This window comes from Lolium perenne, chromosome 4 (assembly GCF_019359855.2).
Source record: "Lolium perenne isolate Kyuss_39 chromosome 4, Kyuss_2.0, whole genome shotgun sequence".
NCBI lineage: Eukaryota > Viridiplantae > Streptophyta > Magnoliopsida > Poales > Poaceae > Lolium > Lolium perenne.
The window spans coordinates 313468242-313486650 of NC_067247.2; the positions used below are offsets into that span (position 1 = coordinate 313468242).

The window sequence follows — 18409 nt, forward strand, 5'->3', positions numbered from 1 at the left end:
CTTCCCTCTGCGAAGGGCCTGTCTTTTACTTTATGTTGAGTCAGTAAACCTATTTCCCTCCATCTCAAGCAAGCATTTGAGTAGTTGTGATCCAACCATTATATTGTGATTTGCTTCATCGTGTCTTTTACTCTTCCTTGTTTTGTACAAGTTTTATCTAAATGAATATACCTTTGCAAGTTATCAATGATCATGAGGAGACTATTATGATTGAGTATGCAAGTTGTGCCATATAAACTTTAACATGAGAGCGCTGCTCAATAAGATAAGTATAATCTGTTAATTGTTCTCTGACCAAGAACGAAGTTTGCCATCACCAACTATGATTTCTTATGCACCTTTATTTGTGATTACCTTATACTTGCTTCAAGTTGAGTTATATGAGGAAGTTGTTTACTAGAATGTCTTGTGTGAATGAATATGATGCTTCTTGTCCGTATTTTATTTATCGACTCTTCACTCCATAAACATGTGGTCCTGTTTACCGAGTTCAGTTTCGCTTGGGGACAAGCGAAGTCTAAGCTTGGGGGGGGGGGGGGGTTGATACGTCCAATTTGCATCACTATTTTATATCATAATTTGCTGTTATTCATTGATATATTTCATATTTGGAGATAATACTTATGTTATTTCATCTATTTTGCATGTTTCATGATTATTGGAGGATCGCGCACTGGAGCCAGGATTCTGCTGGAAAAAGCGCCGTCAGAATGCAATATTTCGGAAGATCAACAGTTGACAGAAATTATACGAAAAACCTTATTTTTCCAGAGGATGAAGTGAGCCAGAAGGGGGAGCCGAGGGGAGCCGAGGTGGGCCCACCCCATAGGCCGGCGCGGCCCAAGGCCTGGCCGCGCCGCCCTGTGAGGAGGGGGCCCACAGCCCCTCTCGCCTCCTTTTCTTCGCGTATGCCTTCGTCCAGAAAACCTAAGCTCCAGAGGGTACATCGCGAAGAGTTACAGCCGCCTCTGCGGGGAGGAGAACACCAGAGAGAAAAGAGCTCTCCGGCAGGCTGAGATCCGCCGGGGAAATTCCCTCCCGGAGGGGGAAATCGACGCCATCGTCACCGCCATCAAGTTGGACATCATCTCCATCACCACCATCATCATCTTCATCATCATCACCGCCGTCTCCACCGCTGCACATCGTCACCGCTGTAGCAATTTGGGTTTGATCTTGATTGTTTGATAGGGGAAACTCTCCCGGTGTTGATTTCTACTTGTTATTGATGCTATTGAGTGAAACCGTTGAACCAAGGTTTATGTTCAGATTGTTATTCATCATCATATCATCTCTGATCATGTTCTATATGATGTCTCGTGAGTAGTTTGTTTAGTTCTTGAGGACATGGGTGAAGTCTAAATGTTAGTAGTGAAGTATGGTTGAGTAATATTCAATGTTATGATATTTAAGTTGTGGTGTTATTCTTCTAGTGGTGTCGTGTGAACGTCGACTACACGACACTTCACCTTTATGGGCCTAGGGGAATGCATCTTGTACTCGTTTGCCAATTGCGGGGTTGCCGGAGTGACAGAAACCTAAACCCCCGTTGGTATATCGATGCAGGAGGGATAGCAGGATCTCAGAGTTTAAGGCTGTGGTTAGATTTATCTTAATTACTTTCTTGTAGTTGCGGATGCTTGCAAGGGGTATAATCACAAGTATGTATTAGTCCTAGGAAGGGTGGTACATTAGCACAGGTTCACCCACACAACACTTATCAAAACAATGAAGATTAATTAGTCGTATGTAGCGAAAGCACTAGACTAAAAATCCCGTGTGTCCTCGAGAACGTTTGGTCATTATAAGTAAACAAACCGGCTTGTCCTTTGTGCTAAAAAGGATTGGGCCACTCGCTGCAATTGTTACTCTCGCACTTTACTTACTCGTACTTTATTCATCTGCTACATCAAAACCCCCTGAATACTTGTCTGTGAGCATTTACAGTGAATCCTTCATCGAAACTGCTTGTCAACACCTTCTGCTCCTTGTTGGGATCGACATTCTTACTTATCGAAGATACTACGATACACCCCCTATACTTGTGGGTCATCACCTATAGCGGGGGAATTACTCACACATGGATGGGGGAAACATTGCTGGTCGATGGAGAGGCGTCAGTGGTGATGATGGCGATGATCTCCTCCAATTCCCCGTCCCGGCGGAGTGCCAGAACGGAGTTTCTGGTCCCGAGACGGAGTTTCGCGACGGTGGCGGCATACTGGATGGTTTCTGGCGACTTCGACTTCCCGTCTCGTGTTTTTAGATCGAAACCCTTAAGTAGTCCAGATGAGGGCGTCAGAGGCCAGCCGAGGAGGCCACACGCTAGGGCGGTGCGCCCCCCCTCCAGGCCGCGCCGGCCTAGTGTCTGGGGGGCCTGGGCCTCCCCCAGGTCTGCCGTTCTGGCTCCGTCATTCTTCTGGAAAAATAGGCCCTTCGACATAAATTCTGGGGATTTTCCTGAAAGTTGAATTTCTGCACAAAAACGAGACACCAGAGCAATTCTGCTGAAAACAGCGTTAGTCTGTGTTAGTTGTATCCAAAATGCACAAATTAGAGGCAAAACAATAGCAAAAGTGTTCGGGAAAGTAGATACGTTTTGGACGTATCAACTCCCCCCAAGCTTAGCTTATTGCTTGTCCTCAAGCAATTCAGTTAACAACTGAGTGCGATAAAAGAACTTTCACGAACACATTTGTTCATATGATGCAAATATTCTCATGATATGGACAAGTACTTAGGCAATTCATAATAAGATACATGCAAATAAGATCATCCAATAGCTATGTCAATCATGGAAAGGTACCAACAAATTAATAATAAGCATCATGAATCATGTCTATCAGCAGGATTGCAATGTTCATAAAAGGGTATGATAAAGTGGTATCTCGCTTGCCCGTATTTGTACAGCAAAACATAAATGCTCGAGCACCTCTGAAGTTCATAGAAAGACTATAAATAGAGATTGTCAAAGATAAAAGCATCAAAGTTATACCACAATCAATCATATTTTGGGACAAGCATATTATACTAAGAATGACAGTTGTGCTCTCAAGAAAGTGCTCAAAGAAAGAATGGTGACACAACATGAAAGTAAAAGATTGACCCTTCGTAGAGGGAAGCAGGGATTAACATGCGCTAGAGCTTTTCATTTTTAAAACAGGAGTAAAATTATTTTGAGAGGTGTTTGTTGTTGTCAACAAATGGTAATGGGTACACCAACTACCTCGCCAACCAGACTTTCAAGAGCGGCTCCCATGAAGGACGTTATTTCTACCAGCAAGGTAGATCATCCCTCTTCTCTTTTGTTTACACATGTACTTTAGTTTTTATTATGAGTGACACTCCCCCCAACCTTTGCTTACACAAGCCATGGCTAACCGAATCCTCGGGTGCCTTCCATCAATCTCATACCATGGAGGAGTGTCTATTTGCAAAATTAAGTTGCTTACTGATGAATCAGGGCAAAACATGTGAAGAGAGTCTGTCAAAAGTAAATGACAAGGTTGAAGGATAAACACCACATACTTCCTCATGAGCTATAAAACATTAACACAAATTGAGAAGCATTTTGAAGGTTTAAAGGTAGCGCATGAGAATTTACTTGGAATGGTTTGAAATGCCATGCATAGGTATTTATAGTGGACACTCTGGAATAACTTGGTTTTCAGGGGTTTGGAAGCATGAGCAGCGTTCCCGCTCAGTACAAGTGAAGGCTAGCAATAGACTGGGGAGCGACAATCAAGAGAGCAGTCACTGTCATAATCATGCTTGCGACAAAATAAATTAACGGAGGCATAAAAGTGATACAAGAACTCTGAGGCAAAGTAAATCATCGAGGCTTAATTGACTTTTGTTCAGTCATATGCATGCGTGAGCATGTGCCAAGTCGATTCAAATGAATTATTCAGAGGAGGATACCACAATGTCATACCTATTTATAAATAAAACAATGCAAGCAAACATCCATGACACGCTACTCATATTAATAAACTGGAGCTAAACATGAGAGATCATGAACTACTAGACTTTCTTAAATGACATATACCTCACATGAACCAACTAAGCATGCTCATGTGGATGAGTATATGTACAAAAATGAAAACAAATAGAGTTCATACCAGCCTCTCACCACAGTCGAATTGTCGTATATCGTCATTATTGCCTTTCACTTGTGTAGCTTGAATAATATGAAATGAAAACCACGCTCCAGCCACCGAAGACCATTGAACTCATAATGAACTTTACAAAACCAAAGAAGAACAGCAAATATTTTTGGTGTTTTCGAATTGGAAACAAGAACAAAAGGAAACAAGCAAACAAAGCAAAATCTTTTTGGATTTTCTTATAGCAAACCAACGATAGCAAATAAAGCAAAATAAAAGCAAGAAACCAAAATAAGAAAATGGTGAAGAGAAACAAGAGAAATATTTTTGGTCTTTTTGTGTTTTAGGAAAGAAACAAAGCAAAAACAAGAAAATGAAAACTAGAAGAGTCACATAAACACAAAGCAGCAGGAATTCGTCAAACTTGACAGCAGTACAGTAATCGATTTTTAAGAAATTCGTCCGCTGCTCAGCTCGAAATGTGTTAAACTACTGAAAATTATATAAAAACCTGGGGAACATGCACAAAAAATTGGCTTCGCAAAATAACGTTCTGGCTGTTTTTGAGAATTTTTTTGGTATCAGTCCAGAATCTGTTTTCAGGCAGCACTTCCCCAAATATCACCTCCCTCTTATTAGAAAACCACTTAAAGAAGCTAAACAAGTATGTACAAGTATCCAGCAACTATAATATGCAAAGAATGAGTGATGCCGGTATACCTCCCCCCAAGCTTAGGCTTTTGGTCTAAGTGGAGTTCAATCCCATGGTGCCCATGAAGTGGCACCTCCGTAGTACGACGAAGATGGATCCTGATCCGGGTATGTGCTGGAAGAAGCACCAGGATACGTGACGGTGTAGTCATAGGAGGGCTCGGCGTCCTCAGAGTCATGCTGCTGGTGGAAGCCCTGTATCTTTAGTTGCTCATCCACCTCCTCCTTAGAGCGCGACCATGGTTTCCTGTCAACACTGAACAAATCTGGCTGTGGCAAAGGGATTTCCCTCTCATCCCCGTCAGCAAACAACATTCTATAGACCATATTATCTAAACTAGAGTCAGTTGTAACAAATTGATGACTCTTCATAGCAGCAATATCAAGCCTTATAGGAGTTAATTTCACATCAGTAGGGTCAAGAGGAAGATCTAGATATGCTAAAATGCGTTACGCAATAATTCCTCCAAAAATAGGCCCCCTATTAGACAAACGGCGAGCAACAAGAGCACCAAGATGATAAGGTGTCTCTCCAGTGAGTGCAGCAATTAAGAAAGCGAGATGATAGCTAGAGATATTGCTAGTGTTCTCCCTACCAAGAATGCTAGTAGCAAGATAATAAGCAAAATACTTAATGGCGGGGAGTTGAATGTTTCTTATGTTGCCACGCTGAATGGTGCGGCAATCATCATTTGTGATCTCCCGATAGAGCTCCAGCAAAGCCTTGGGATTGTCCTCGATCTTCTTCGCTGTACCTGCAGGGGCAATATCCAATGCAATACAAAAATCCTCTAACTTCATAGTAACAGGATTACCATAGATCTTGAATGCAACTATCGGGTGATAGTGCTTGTTGTTGAACTTAAAGCTCTCAACAAAGATTTTAGTGAGCATGTGGTACTGCTCCCTCTCATCTCCCATATAGGTGGTTAAGCCCACCTTACCGACGAGGGTCAAGAAATCATTCAGCAACCCTGCATTACTCAAAAAGTTATAACATGGGAAAGATGAAGCGTAAGGGACTCCATTGTCCTCCTCGGGTTCGAAGCTCGGTGCGATGACGTCCTCATTATAGGATCGCCTGAATCGGGTGGCGGTCCTAGAAGGCCTCCCCGTGCTTGTCGTCTCTCTTTCAAACACTTCTCCAAAGTTATAATTATCCATCTTCCTTTTCTGAAATTTTTCAACAATCATTATAAAATTTGATTTGGTGACATATAATTGAGGGAAACTACTATAGGAACTTGCTAGAGTACTAATCATGCATCAAAACTAGTTTCTACAGCTTAGAACAAGCATGCAAGCTCACTAAACATGTTACCTACAGCAGCAAAATATTCAAGATATACTCAACCAAACAAAATTCTACTTGGATAATCGGAGGAGTCACATACCGGAGAACGAATGTGACAAATTTCAGACAGAAATCTGGGTTGAGCAAAGAGATCGAGAAATCTTGAGCTCTTGAGCAGAAACGCGAGTGAGAGAAAGCTGGTGCGAGTTTTTTCGGGAGAGAGAAGAGAATGGGAGGAAGAGATGAATAAGTGGGGCAAGGAGGGGCCCACACACCAGGGTGGCGCGCCCCCTTGCTGGCCGCGCCGGCCTGTGGGGTGCCACCCTGGGGTGCCCCACTGGTCATCCCCAGGTGCTCCCAGGTGCGTCTTCGAAAAATAAGACCAACGGTATATTTTTGTGAATTTTTGAAAACTTTGAAAAATGCACATTTCTGGGTATTAAATTTATTATTACTGGCAGAAAAAGATTTTGAAAACTCTAATTGACTAAAGAACTTTGCAAAACAAAAGTGCTACAGCAAGTAGAACATGTGGAGGAAGAAAGAAATGTTTTTTAGCTCCTCTATGCATATAAAAAGTATTTGTTAACAAGGTTGATCAAGTCTTGCCACCAAATAAATTTTACATAGCATAAGAAGAAATAAACCTCAAATCAATCATGTTACCTTGAATTGTATTGATATGGATCCAATCATAATATTTTGATATCCTTCTTTAGGCTCATATATAGGACAATCAATAGCTCCAACTTTGATAGTTCTCACATTAGAAATGGTATTAACTCCACATACTTTATCAATCCTCTTGGGAAAATAAACGGTATGCTCCTTGTCATCAACATTGAAAGTAGCTTTTCCTTTATTGCAATCAATAACAGCCCCTGCGGTGTTAAGAAAAGGTCTCCCAAGAATAATAGACATATTATCATCTTCAGGCATTTCCAACACAACAAAATCAGTTAATATCAAGCAGTTATTAGTAACTTGAACAGGAACATCCTCACATATACCAACAGGAATAGCAGTAGATTTATCAGCCATTTGCAAAGATATATCAGTCGGTATCAACTTATCTAAATAAAGTCTCTTGTAAAGAGAAAAAGGCATAACACTAACATCGGCTCCCAAATCACATAGAGCAGTTCTAACATAATTATTCTTAATAGAACAAGGAATGGTCGGTATACCTGGGTCGCCCAACTTCTTTGGAACTTTGCCATTGAAAGAGTAATTAGCAAGCATAGTGGAAATCTCCTCATTAGGAATTTTCCTTTTATTAGAGACAATATCTTTCATATACTTTGAATAAGGTGGCAATTTAATAGCATCAGTCAAAGGGATTTGCAAGAATAAAGGTTTCATCCAATTGCAAAATTTATTATAGTGTTCTTCTTCCTTTGATTTTAGTTTTTTAGCAGGAAAAGGCATTTGCTTTTGAACCCAAGGTTCTCTTTCATTACCATGTTTCTTAGTAGTAAAATCTTCATTAGTATACTTTTTTATTTTTAGCATGCTTTTCAGGTTCATCTTCACCCTCTTCTTTATCAGAAGCATCATTCTTATCATTATCATTATCATGTTCATTACCACTTTCAGTTTCAGCATCAGAAATAGAAATACTATTAGGATCATTAACAGGTTCAGAGGATTCTACAACAGTTTTATGTTTCTTCTTCTTTTTCTTAAAAGGAGCACTAGGTTCAATTCGTTGAGAATCTTGTTCAACTCTCTTGGGATGCCCCTCAGGATATAGAGGATCCTGAGTGGAAACACCGCCTCTAGTTGTTACTTCATAAGCATGTCTCTCTTTAGAACTATTTTTTAACAAGTCATTTTGCACTTTAGTGAGTTGATCAATTTGAGTTTGAACCATATGAAAATGTTTAACAAGCATCTTAACATCATTGGAGGTTCTATCCACAATATCATGCAAATTGCTAATAGTTTGAGAATTTTCCATTAAATGATTCTCTACTCTCATATTAAAATTTTCTTGCTTAACAATATAATTATCAAACTCATCTAAGCATTGAGCAGGAGGTTTTGAATATGGAATATCTTCCCTAGTAAAGCGTTGAAGAGAGTTTACCTCAATCATGGATGAAGGGGGAATTATCTTACATAAATCTTCTATGGGAGGTAAATTCTTCACATCTTCAGATTTAATACCTTTCTCCTTAAGAGATTTCTTGGCTTCCCTCATAACTTCATCATTTAATTTAATTAAACCCCTCTTCTTCAATATCGGCGTCGGAGTTGGTTCAGGTGTAGTCCAACCATCATAATTCCGGCCTATTTTAGCCAATAATTCTTCAGCTTCGTCTGGAGTTCTTTTCCTGCAAACACAACCAGCACAACTATCCAGATATGCTATAGACTCAACGGTTAGTCCACTATAAAATATATCAAGTAAATCATGCTTCTCTAAATCATGTCCAGGTCGAGCTCTGATAAGAGAACAAAATCTTGCCCATGTCTCAGGCAATTTCTCTCCATCTTCCTGGTCAGAGCTATAAATTTTCTGCAAAGCAGCATGTTGAGCACTAGCAGGAAAGTATTTCCGAAAGAAAACATCAAGCAAATCACTTGGACTATTAATAGAACCAGGAGGAAAACTATTATACCAAGTTTTAGCATCATCCTTTAATGAGAAAAGAAAAATTTTAGCAACAAAATAAGTACGCATCTTGACATCATCAGAAAACAAGCTACTCAAAGTAGAAAGTTCATTCATATGTTCTGCAGCACTTTGTTTTTCAGTACCACAAAAGGGTGTTTTCTCAATAATAGCTATATGAGATAGATCAAGAGAAAAATCATAATCTTTATCCTTAATGTTTATAGGAGATGTGGCAAATTTAGGATCAGGGGATAGCTTATATCTAACAGTATGTTGTGCAAGCAACTTTTAAATTTTTCTTGCATCAGTAGTAGCATTGCATTTATCAATAAAATCATCATCAAGTTCCACATAATCCTCATCAGGATCATCACTACAATATTCAACAGACTCAGGTGAATTAACAGGTGTAGCAGCATTTTCATTAGGAGTTTCAGTATTTTCAATTTGTCTAGACCTAGCAATTGTAGCATCTAGAAAAGATCCCAATGAACCACTATCATCAAGCACAGCAGAAACATTATCAATATTATAAGAATTTTCAGATTCAGCAGAAGTACCAGCAAGTGAAGCTTGCGGTGGTGAAACAAGTTGACTTATCACAAATGGTGAATCAAGAGCAGCAGAGGTACTCAGAGTTGTACCTTTTCTTGTAGTGGATGGTAATATGGCGACTTTAGGATCGCGAGATTTACCCATGATGGAGAATTTGCAGCGAACAATATCAATCCAAGTGAACTTCCAAATAAAGCTATGCTCCCCGGCAACGGCGCCAAAAAATAGTCTTGATGACCCACAAGTATAGGGGATCGCAACAGTCTTCGCGGGAAGTAAAACCCAATTTATTGATTCGACACAAGGGGAGCCAAAGAATACTTGAAAGCCTTAACAGCGGAGTTGTCAATTCAGCTGCACCTGGAAACAGACTTGCTTGCAAGAGTTTATCAGTAGTAACAGTTTATAGCAGTAGCAGTAGTGAAATAACAGCAGCAGTGTAACAAAGACAGCAGTAGTGATTATAGTAAACAGCAGGATTAAATACTGTAGGCACAGGGATGGATGACGGGCGTTGCATGGATGAGAGAAACTCATGTAACAATCAAAGCAGGGTATTTGCAGATAATAATAAAACGGTGTCCAAGTACTAAGCAATCCATAGGCATGTGTTCCGTATATAGTCGTACGTGCTCGCAATGAGAAACTTGTACAACATCTTTTGTCCTACCAGCCGGTGGCAGCCGGGCCTCTAGAGAATCTACTGGAAATTAAGGTACTCCTTTTAATAGAGTACCGGAGCAAAGCATTAACACTCCGTGAACACATGTGATCCTCACATCACTGCCTTCCCCTCTGGTTGTCCCAATTTCTGTCACTTTGGGGCCTCGGGTTCCGGACAGCGACATGTGTATACAACTTGCAGGTAAGATCATAAAACAATGCATATCATCATGAAACAATAACATGTTCAGATCTGAGTTCATGGCACTCGGGCCCTAGTGACAAGCATTAAGCATAACAAGTTGCAACAATATCATCAAAGTACCAATTACGGACACTAGGCACTATGCCCTAACAATCTTATGCTATTACATGACCAATCTCATCCAATCCCTACCATCCCCTTCAGCCTAAAGCGGGGGAATTACTCACACATGGATGGGGGAAACATTGCTGGTCGATGGAGAGGCGTCGGTGGTGATGACTCCAATTCCCCGTCCCGGCGGAGTGCCAGAACGGAGTTTCTGGTCCCGAGACGGAGTTTCGCGACGGTGGCGGCGTACTGGATGGTTTCTGGCGACTTCGACTTCCCGTCTCGCGTTTTTAGATCGAAACCCTTAAGTAGTCCAGAGGAGGGCGTCAGAGGCCAGCCGAGGAGGCCACACACTAGGGCTGCGCGCCCCCCCTCCAGGCCGCGCCGGCCTAGTGTCTGGGGGGCCTGGGCCTCCCCCAGGTCTGCCCTTCTGGCTCCGTCATTCTTCTGGAAAAATAGGCCCTTCGACATAAATTCCGGGGATTTTCCTGAAAGTTGAATTTCTGCACAAAAACAAGACACCAGAGCAATTCTGCTGAAAACAGCGTTAGTCCGTGTTAATTAGTTGTATCCAAAATACACAAATTAGAGGCAAAACAATAGCAAAAGTGTTCGGGAAAGTAGATACGTTTTGGACGTATCAGCGTCGTCGTCGTGGTCGTCGCGGTTGTCATCGTCGTTGTACTACGCGCGCGTCGGCGCCTGCTGACGACACGTCGGCGCCTCCTGTCTTCGTGGACGAGTTGGCGGTGCAGCCGCGAAGGGAAAATCCCTGTCGCCCATGAAGCCCGCCCTTCTTCTCCTATCTTCTCGGTCGACAGATACCTACGCCAACTTTCAGAGTCGATGGCGTACGCCGGATCGGCGTGGAGGTCCGGCGGAAGGTACCGCCTCCTTCGCCGGATCTCCGCGCTCCGATCAGGCTCACGCAAAGGGACTGGAGGGATAGGCACCCGGCGGCAGCTAAGCCGCCAGCCGCCAGGCAGTTGCACGCCGGACCAGGCCTCGCACGACGACCATTTGTCGCGCATGAGCCTCCCCAGCGTGACGGGGAGCGACACCCTCTTGCTGCCGCTGCCGGAGGCCTCGAAGTCGTTCTTCTTCCCCATGGCGCTGCAGTGGTGGTGGTGCGAGTGGAGGTGTGGGCGAAGGAGGAACGCGGCCGGTGAACTTTTAAGGGAGGCCGCGCGTGGGATACGATGCCATTGAATGCGGCGCAGAAGCCCAGTTGCCGCCCGCCAGTGCGCGCGCAGAACAGGCAGTCACGCCATTGATGGCGAAGGCTGCGGTGTAGACGCCGAAGCGATGCCCTCGATGCAGACTCGCTGCCAGGCGGGCCCGGTGGAGACGCGAGCGGACACTTTGCGTGTCCGCGCAGCGTCCGCAGAGACGCAAATATGCGGCAGGTTTGCGTCTCTGCGGACGGCCCGGTCACTTTGCGTCGCGCCACTAGAGATGGTGCCAGACGCATTTTCGGTCAAGGCGGACGCAAACGGTCGCTCATCGTCCATTTGTGTCGCGTTGCTGGAGATGCCCTTACCGTCCACGGCAAGTATAGGATGGACTAGTAGTGTTCCGCTAGAACTCGTTCATGTAAACCCTAAATCCTAACACTTTTATAAGCCAGATCTAGAAAACCTTTGAGGGAGACAACATACACGAATCTCTCATTAAAATCACGCACTTGTTATCTTATAGTGAATTACAGCAGCAGTAGTATCTTGTAACCATTGTGGGATCTAAAACTGGGTAACTTGTATCTCCCCACTCTACACCCTACTTTCTCTACATGCCATGTGGTACCCTCTACGGTGTATTTGCCGATCATACAACTACTCGAGAAATGATGAGTGATGACAGACGTGAGTTTGGATTGAGGAGCGGTCGTGGTAGATGAAAGAACACTAAGAAAGAAAATGAACGAAGTGCTGAATTTTGAGCCGGTTCAGAAATTGACTACGACTAAAAACGAACAGCCCTCTGGGAAACTATAAAAACCAATAGTTAAAAAATCGACCAAGATTTAAGAAAATCTACTGAGACGTCGACAGTGCCGTACATATAACCGTCTGCGTGCATGGATCGGTTGGCCACGTACGGCTTGGCGTCATGCAACGCCCAAAACAGTGCAGTGCAGTCTTCGGTTTCAGAAACCAGAAACTCAGAGAGGAAGCGACAAATGGAACGCATCATGACCCAATTTTGCTGCATTTATTCCCCCCTTTTCTAAGCTGTCCTGCAGTTCGAGCTACCAGTATCTTTCCAAGATCTGTATTTAAGGTTCACTGGTTCGGTAGCTCTGGATATCGTATCACTAGCTTCGCAGAGGAAAAAGTACGCAGTCCATGCGACTATCACGTTTTGCCCCTTTCTTTTCCTGGACCATCTCGAAATATTTTATGTTTTAAATTTTTTGTCAATTTTTTTTTATTTTTTCAAAACTAAAAAAGCGATATCGATCCAAGGGGAAGGTGCAAATTCTGAGATTAGTAGTGTAGGATGCCCAAAATGAGGCACGCGACTAGTATTTTGGCTAATTCGCGTTCATCAGCCCAATATAACACACGACCGTTATGGAGATAACATTCACGTGCCCCCATTGACGTGCGCTGGAGGTACTTTTTGGACCCGTGTACCGTCGGGCCCCATATACTAATCTCATGCGCTACTCTTCGCTACGCTACCATTACACGCATACCAGTTGCGTGCGCGTTTTGGCTCGCGACTACTAATATCGGTCGCCGTTTAGACTGGTCGCTGCCAATGAGCGCCCCCCTATAACGTTTTTACTACTAGTGATGTCGTGACGAGGTATGCGTCATTGTGCCAATAGACAATAAAATGCATTTTTCCCGCAACTTTGACCTTGCGCGAGTGGTTGTTTACTACACATATATTTTCTTTCAAAGTACATAAAAGAGTAAAATGTATGTTCACACCCCCCGAGTCCCACTATTTGCTAAGGTCGCATAATATACATCGGAACTATAAAGTGGACAAATTGAACTCTCAAGTCTCAACCCCAAGAAGAATGCCCTATGGGACCATTCTAAAGTGAGTTGGACCAATTGAAAGATTTTTTTAGATGATGAGGGGTCAACTTGTTTGTCACATCACAACCATATGTCATATAAGAGCTTTGAAAGACAAAAAATGATGATATCCTAGGAAAAGTAATTTTACAAAGTTTAAAGTAAAACCAGTTTCATGATTATAAAAGCATGAACCCTTTTTACTTTGAGATTTAACTTTCGAGATAATTTGGTGAGAAGGGAGTTTTTTAAAATGAAGATGTGAATTGTCAAATTTTGAAATGTAAGAAAATACGGAATGTGTTTGCGTGTTTTTCGAAAGCATTTTTCCTAGTTAAAGTTTTAATTCATAGTTTAGAATAAACCACTTTTTTGGTAATTTTGAGAAATTGAATTATGTATTTTCTAGCATTTATGTTGTAGAGGTCATATGTAGAGACACCTCTAAGATATAAATGGTTCAAAGTGAGTGGAATGTCCAGTGGAACCGTTCTAAATGGATTTTGACCAATTAAAAGTTGTTCTAAATGATGTAAAGGTCTACGTGTCTGCCATATCACCTCCATGTAATCTATAAGATATGAGAACAACATAAAGCGTGCTGAGATTTTGGGAAAAGTATTTCCCAAATTTTGAAATATATATTTCAAATTAATTGCATTACCATTTTTTATTTTGAAATTTATTTTTGTGAGAACGGTCGGGTCTTTTAGAATATATAAATTTTAAACAATAGAAGATTATGCATGTTTTATATATCTTTCAAAAAATGTTTTAATCCAATTTTACATTATTTTATCACTTTTTAAAATATTCCAAGTCTCCTTTGTCTAGCTAATGAGTGTTGTTGAGGTGATTTTGATAGATCGATTGTAGTTATAGTCTTATAGAACATGCATTAATCAGTCATGTGTACTAGTACCATGTAGCAACATTCATAAAATATGCATTAGTACACTGTTTCGAATAGATGAATAGAAGCATATATATTTGATAGTTACATCTCCAACCAAACTGTTCTTGAAAAGAAAGAACATCTCCAAATACTTAAACATGCTATAGCAAATTTTTTTTGCATGCGTTATAGCAGTACAATGCTTGTTTAAACATGTTTTCATCCTGAGAAGTTTAATGTGCAAGGAGTTCAAAAAAAAAAAAGCTCCATCTAGAAGAGGCCGGGACTAGAAGATTTGTATTGACCCCTGAGATCAATCCCATCAAGAGATACGTACACACACCACCAAGCTAATTCGTCAATCACACAAACAAAAGAAAGACTAGTATAAATCAATTGGGGGGAAAACTAATCGAAATGAGGCGAGAAACAGTAGCGCACTTGGCACTTGTGGATCGGAACAAATGATCCATGACTAGCAGCTAGGTGCGCGGTATTACTGTCATCAACTATGAGACTGAGATACTATGAGGGGTACTCTGGTGCATGTACGTTGTGTTTCCTCCTCCCGTTTCCTTTGGTATTGCACATCTGATCGAAAGATCATCACGTACGCGGATGAATTGATGTTAATTAGCCTAGATGGAGCGGTTCTCGAGGATGGCCGAGAGACTGGTGGTGCGCTGCCGCTTGAGCCCGCCGCTGGCCGATCCCCCGGAGTCCTCGCCGCCGCCGCCGGGCGAGGAAGAGGTGCGCTCCATGACCGCCCTGAGCGCCTCCTGGATGGACGCGACGGTGTGCTGCGGCGACATGGGCGTCGGCGCGCCGTCCTCGTCGTCGCCGCACGGGGCGAGGGTGTCGTCCTCGGTGACGAGGAGCACGTTCTTGACGCGGCCGCCGAGGGTGGTGATCTCGGCCTTGAGCGCGCGGAGGCGGAGCGCCTTGAGCGCGCGGATGAGGTCGGGCAGGAGGTCGGCGCGGTCGTCGCAGCAGAGGGACGCGCGGACGAGGAGGCGGCCGTCGTCGTCGCTGGAGGCGTCGACGGTGAGCTCGTCGGACTCGGTGGGGAGCGGGCAGGCCTCCTCCCGGATCTCCGACGTCTGCCGCTTGAGCTCCTTGACGTGCTGGATCACCTCCGCTAGCAGCGACGCCTTGTCCGTCTGCAGATATACCAACACGTAGACATACGTAAATCGCAAGGAAAGGAAGACGCACGCACGCGAGCGAGCTAGTTGAGCAGTAGTTAAATGGATGGAAGCAAGGATGAGCTTGCTATAATGTGACGGGAGGAGGACGCATGCATGGGATGGGGGGAATGATGGATGTGGCGTACGCATGCAGGGCGAAAAGGGGTTCGTGGCGAGAACTGAGTTCTAGCTCAGTGGCAAGGCAAGCGAGTGCGCAGCCAGCCCACCCGGGTTCGATTGCTCCATGCGCGGTAATTTCGCTGCAGGAGCGAATAAACCGGGAAAGTCTCATCCTACCTAACAACGTATAGCCAAGGGAGGGATCATTCCCCCGTTGGTCAACGTTTTTTTAAAAGGGGTTCGTGGCCGTGCCGTGCCGTGGCATGCATGCCTCCTAGCGGACGAGTGAGTGAGCGTGGGACTCACTCGAACTCGATATCTCCACAAACAGCGCGTAATCAATACGGAAAAAAAAATGCTTACTAGTGCATGGCTTGGCTGCTGTTGGTGGTGCTCGAATGCACGCTTCCACAACTGATCTGTGTGTTTCTTCCTTTTGGTGCATGTTTAGTGGGGCACCAAGCCATCGATCGCCACTCTGCGTATTCTTTATACTTCTGTTATCACGCCTACAATGCCCACGGTCAAATCCGGCCTAAGCTACCTCCGGCCTGCTCCTAGTCCTGGTCCTGGGGTTTATATACGTGCAGCACTAGCTAGCTATATGTGTTTCTACTTATCCACCGTCGAAAAATCAACACACTTTTGGACAAAACACTAGAGCAAAACTGGAACAGGGTAACAGCAGTGCATTGCTGCTTTTTTGACCGTAAAGATCTTGAGATGCAAATCTAAAACCTACTTGGTCCATGCATGCTACTAGCACTACCAGCTTTCTTAACACCAGGGGATTTAGCTCAGTGGCTGAGTGGCATAGGATATGGTGTACCCTAGTCTTGGCTTGTTTGGGAATAGCTAGGCTTGCAGAAGGATCTCTAGGTTTAGTAGAATTCTTGGGAGCAGGGCGGTAATCACCAGCATGCAGGATCTCTCGAGATGGCCAGCTTTCTTGCCGGTGCTCTGCGAGTGTCCCTGACACGAGCTCGCGCGTTTGTCTCTCCTCCGAGAGGCCGGCGCCCAGCAGCAGCGCTCGAGTTGCAAGCTTTTTGTTTCCTTCCCGGCCGGGCTGGTCTCGCTTTTTCGTGTCAACTAGGCGGCTCCCGTTGTCTCCTAGCTCGGTTCACCCCTATGATTACAATACACCATGGAATGCAGAGCCGGCAATGGAGTGTTTGAGACTTGGACTTCGCGCGCATGCACACACACATGCATGTTGGTTGGGGTATGAAGAAGTGGACACATGGTAGCTTGGACAATGGATATGCGGTGGTGCATGCATGAATTTATGCAGCCGGAGAGTATACCTTGGTTGTGTTGGGGAGGAGGCTGCGGAGGCGGGCGAGGTGAGAGTTGATCCGCTCGCGGCGGCGGCGCTCGGCCTCGCTGTGGCTCTTGGACGCGGCCAGGGCCTTGGCGTCCATGATCTCCTGCGCCGTCATCCGCCCGAAGTCCCCGAACGGCGACGGCCCGAAGGGCGGCGGCATCATCATGCCGTGGCCGTGGTGGCCCATGTAGAGCCCGGCGCCGAAGCCGCCGAGCGGGTCGGACGAGGAGGACGCGCCGCCCGAGTGGTCGTAGGCGAACTGGAGCGCGCGTCTGGCGTAGAAGTCCGCAAAGAAGGGCGGCGGCGGAGGAGGCTGCGGAGGCAGCGGCGGTAGCATCGGGAAGAAGGGGCCCTGGCCGCCGCCGCCGCCGTCGCTGACTAGGTTATGGTGGTGGAGCTGTTGCTGCTGCGACGACAGCGACGGGGCCGGCGGCGGCCAGCACATGATCGGGGGCGGGCCCATGGTCGCACTCACGCTCCCCACGCTGCTGCTCGCCTCGAACACCATGCCGCCTCCACCATCTTGGCCTAATTCTAATTCATGCTCCACCACCCCACTCGTCGCTCCGCCACCGCAGCCTCCCCCGTGCTGCTCGAACTCCTCGTCTTCATCCAGCAGCACCCCCACCTCCTCACGACGGTGGCGGCGGCGATCTCCATGAGCTCCCATGGACCGATGGATCGATCGACTGGATCGGAGCGGAAGCAACAACACGATGGAAGCCGGCCGCTGGATCTATCTAGTATGTAGCTAAGTCGGGAGTTTGCGTGGGCGATCGGCGAGATGGATGGATGCTTCTGCTGGTCGCTCTAGGGCTAGCTTTTGTATAGGGTGTGGCATGTGGCAGCATGATTCGCCTTTCGGCCTTTTTGTCTTTGGCTTATGATCTTGCTCGGCCGCGCGCGCGCTAGCTCGCAAGAATTATGGCCACCTCCACCTCCCTCCCCGATTCCTCTCTCTCTCTCTCTCATAAGAAGAAGAAAAAAGGTCTCGCCTTTTCTCTCCTCGCCGGCCGGCCGACCTGGTAGTGTAACTTGGCTGCCACGCCTTTCGATGGCCTTGTGGGGGCAAAGGCTAGTAGGGTAACATAATAACTAGGCCGGAGTAATGGAGACAGGAGGAGAAAGCTAGGAGGAGAAGGGGAGTGGGGAGATGGAGAGCTGATCGATCAGGTCTGCGAGAAGGAAGAGGCAGCAAAAGGGAGGTCGGGAAAGCCAAAAGATTGTTGCATGAAAGGGGAGAGGGAGGAAGGAGAGTACTCGCGCGCGCACTGTGCCTTTGTGCGTATGTGTCATGTGTACTCATGCGTGTGGATCGAAGAATGCGTCGGTCAAGGCCCATGTTCTGCAGCACCCCCTTCACTTTACCAATCCACGCCTCCTCCTCCCGCCCGCCTCCCCGAGAGACACAATCATTCTGTCTTGCTATACACTCCTCCACCCTGTGGTGGCGCAGCAAGAGATTATACACACTAATTAATCAATTCTGTCAATCTACACCAGGTGGTCATTTAAGGTTAAGTCTATGTATTTGAACCTTAACAATCATGGTTACACTAGATGAGGCAACGCCTTAGCCTCTACATCGC

The 18409-nt window shown here is 45.1% G+C and overlaps 1 protein-coding gene across 1 annotated transcript; it reads right to left on the reverse strand.

Annotated features, from left to right (window-relative positions):
• Window positions 1-14454: 14454 nt before the first annotated feature.
• LOC127296155 (transcription factor AIG1) lies at window positions 14455-17967 on the reverse strand. Its single transcript, XM_051326183.2, has 2 exons — window positions 16801-17967; window positions 14455-15349 (listed from the first exon to the last, which is right to left on the reverse strand). Exons 1-2 carry the CDS (start codon window positions 17488-17490, stop codon window positions 14828-14830), a joined length of 1212 nt encoding a protein of 403 aa, XP_051182143.1. The 5' UTR covers window positions 17491-17967; the 3' UTR covers window positions 14455-14827.
• Window positions 17968-18409: the final 442 nt, after the last annotated feature.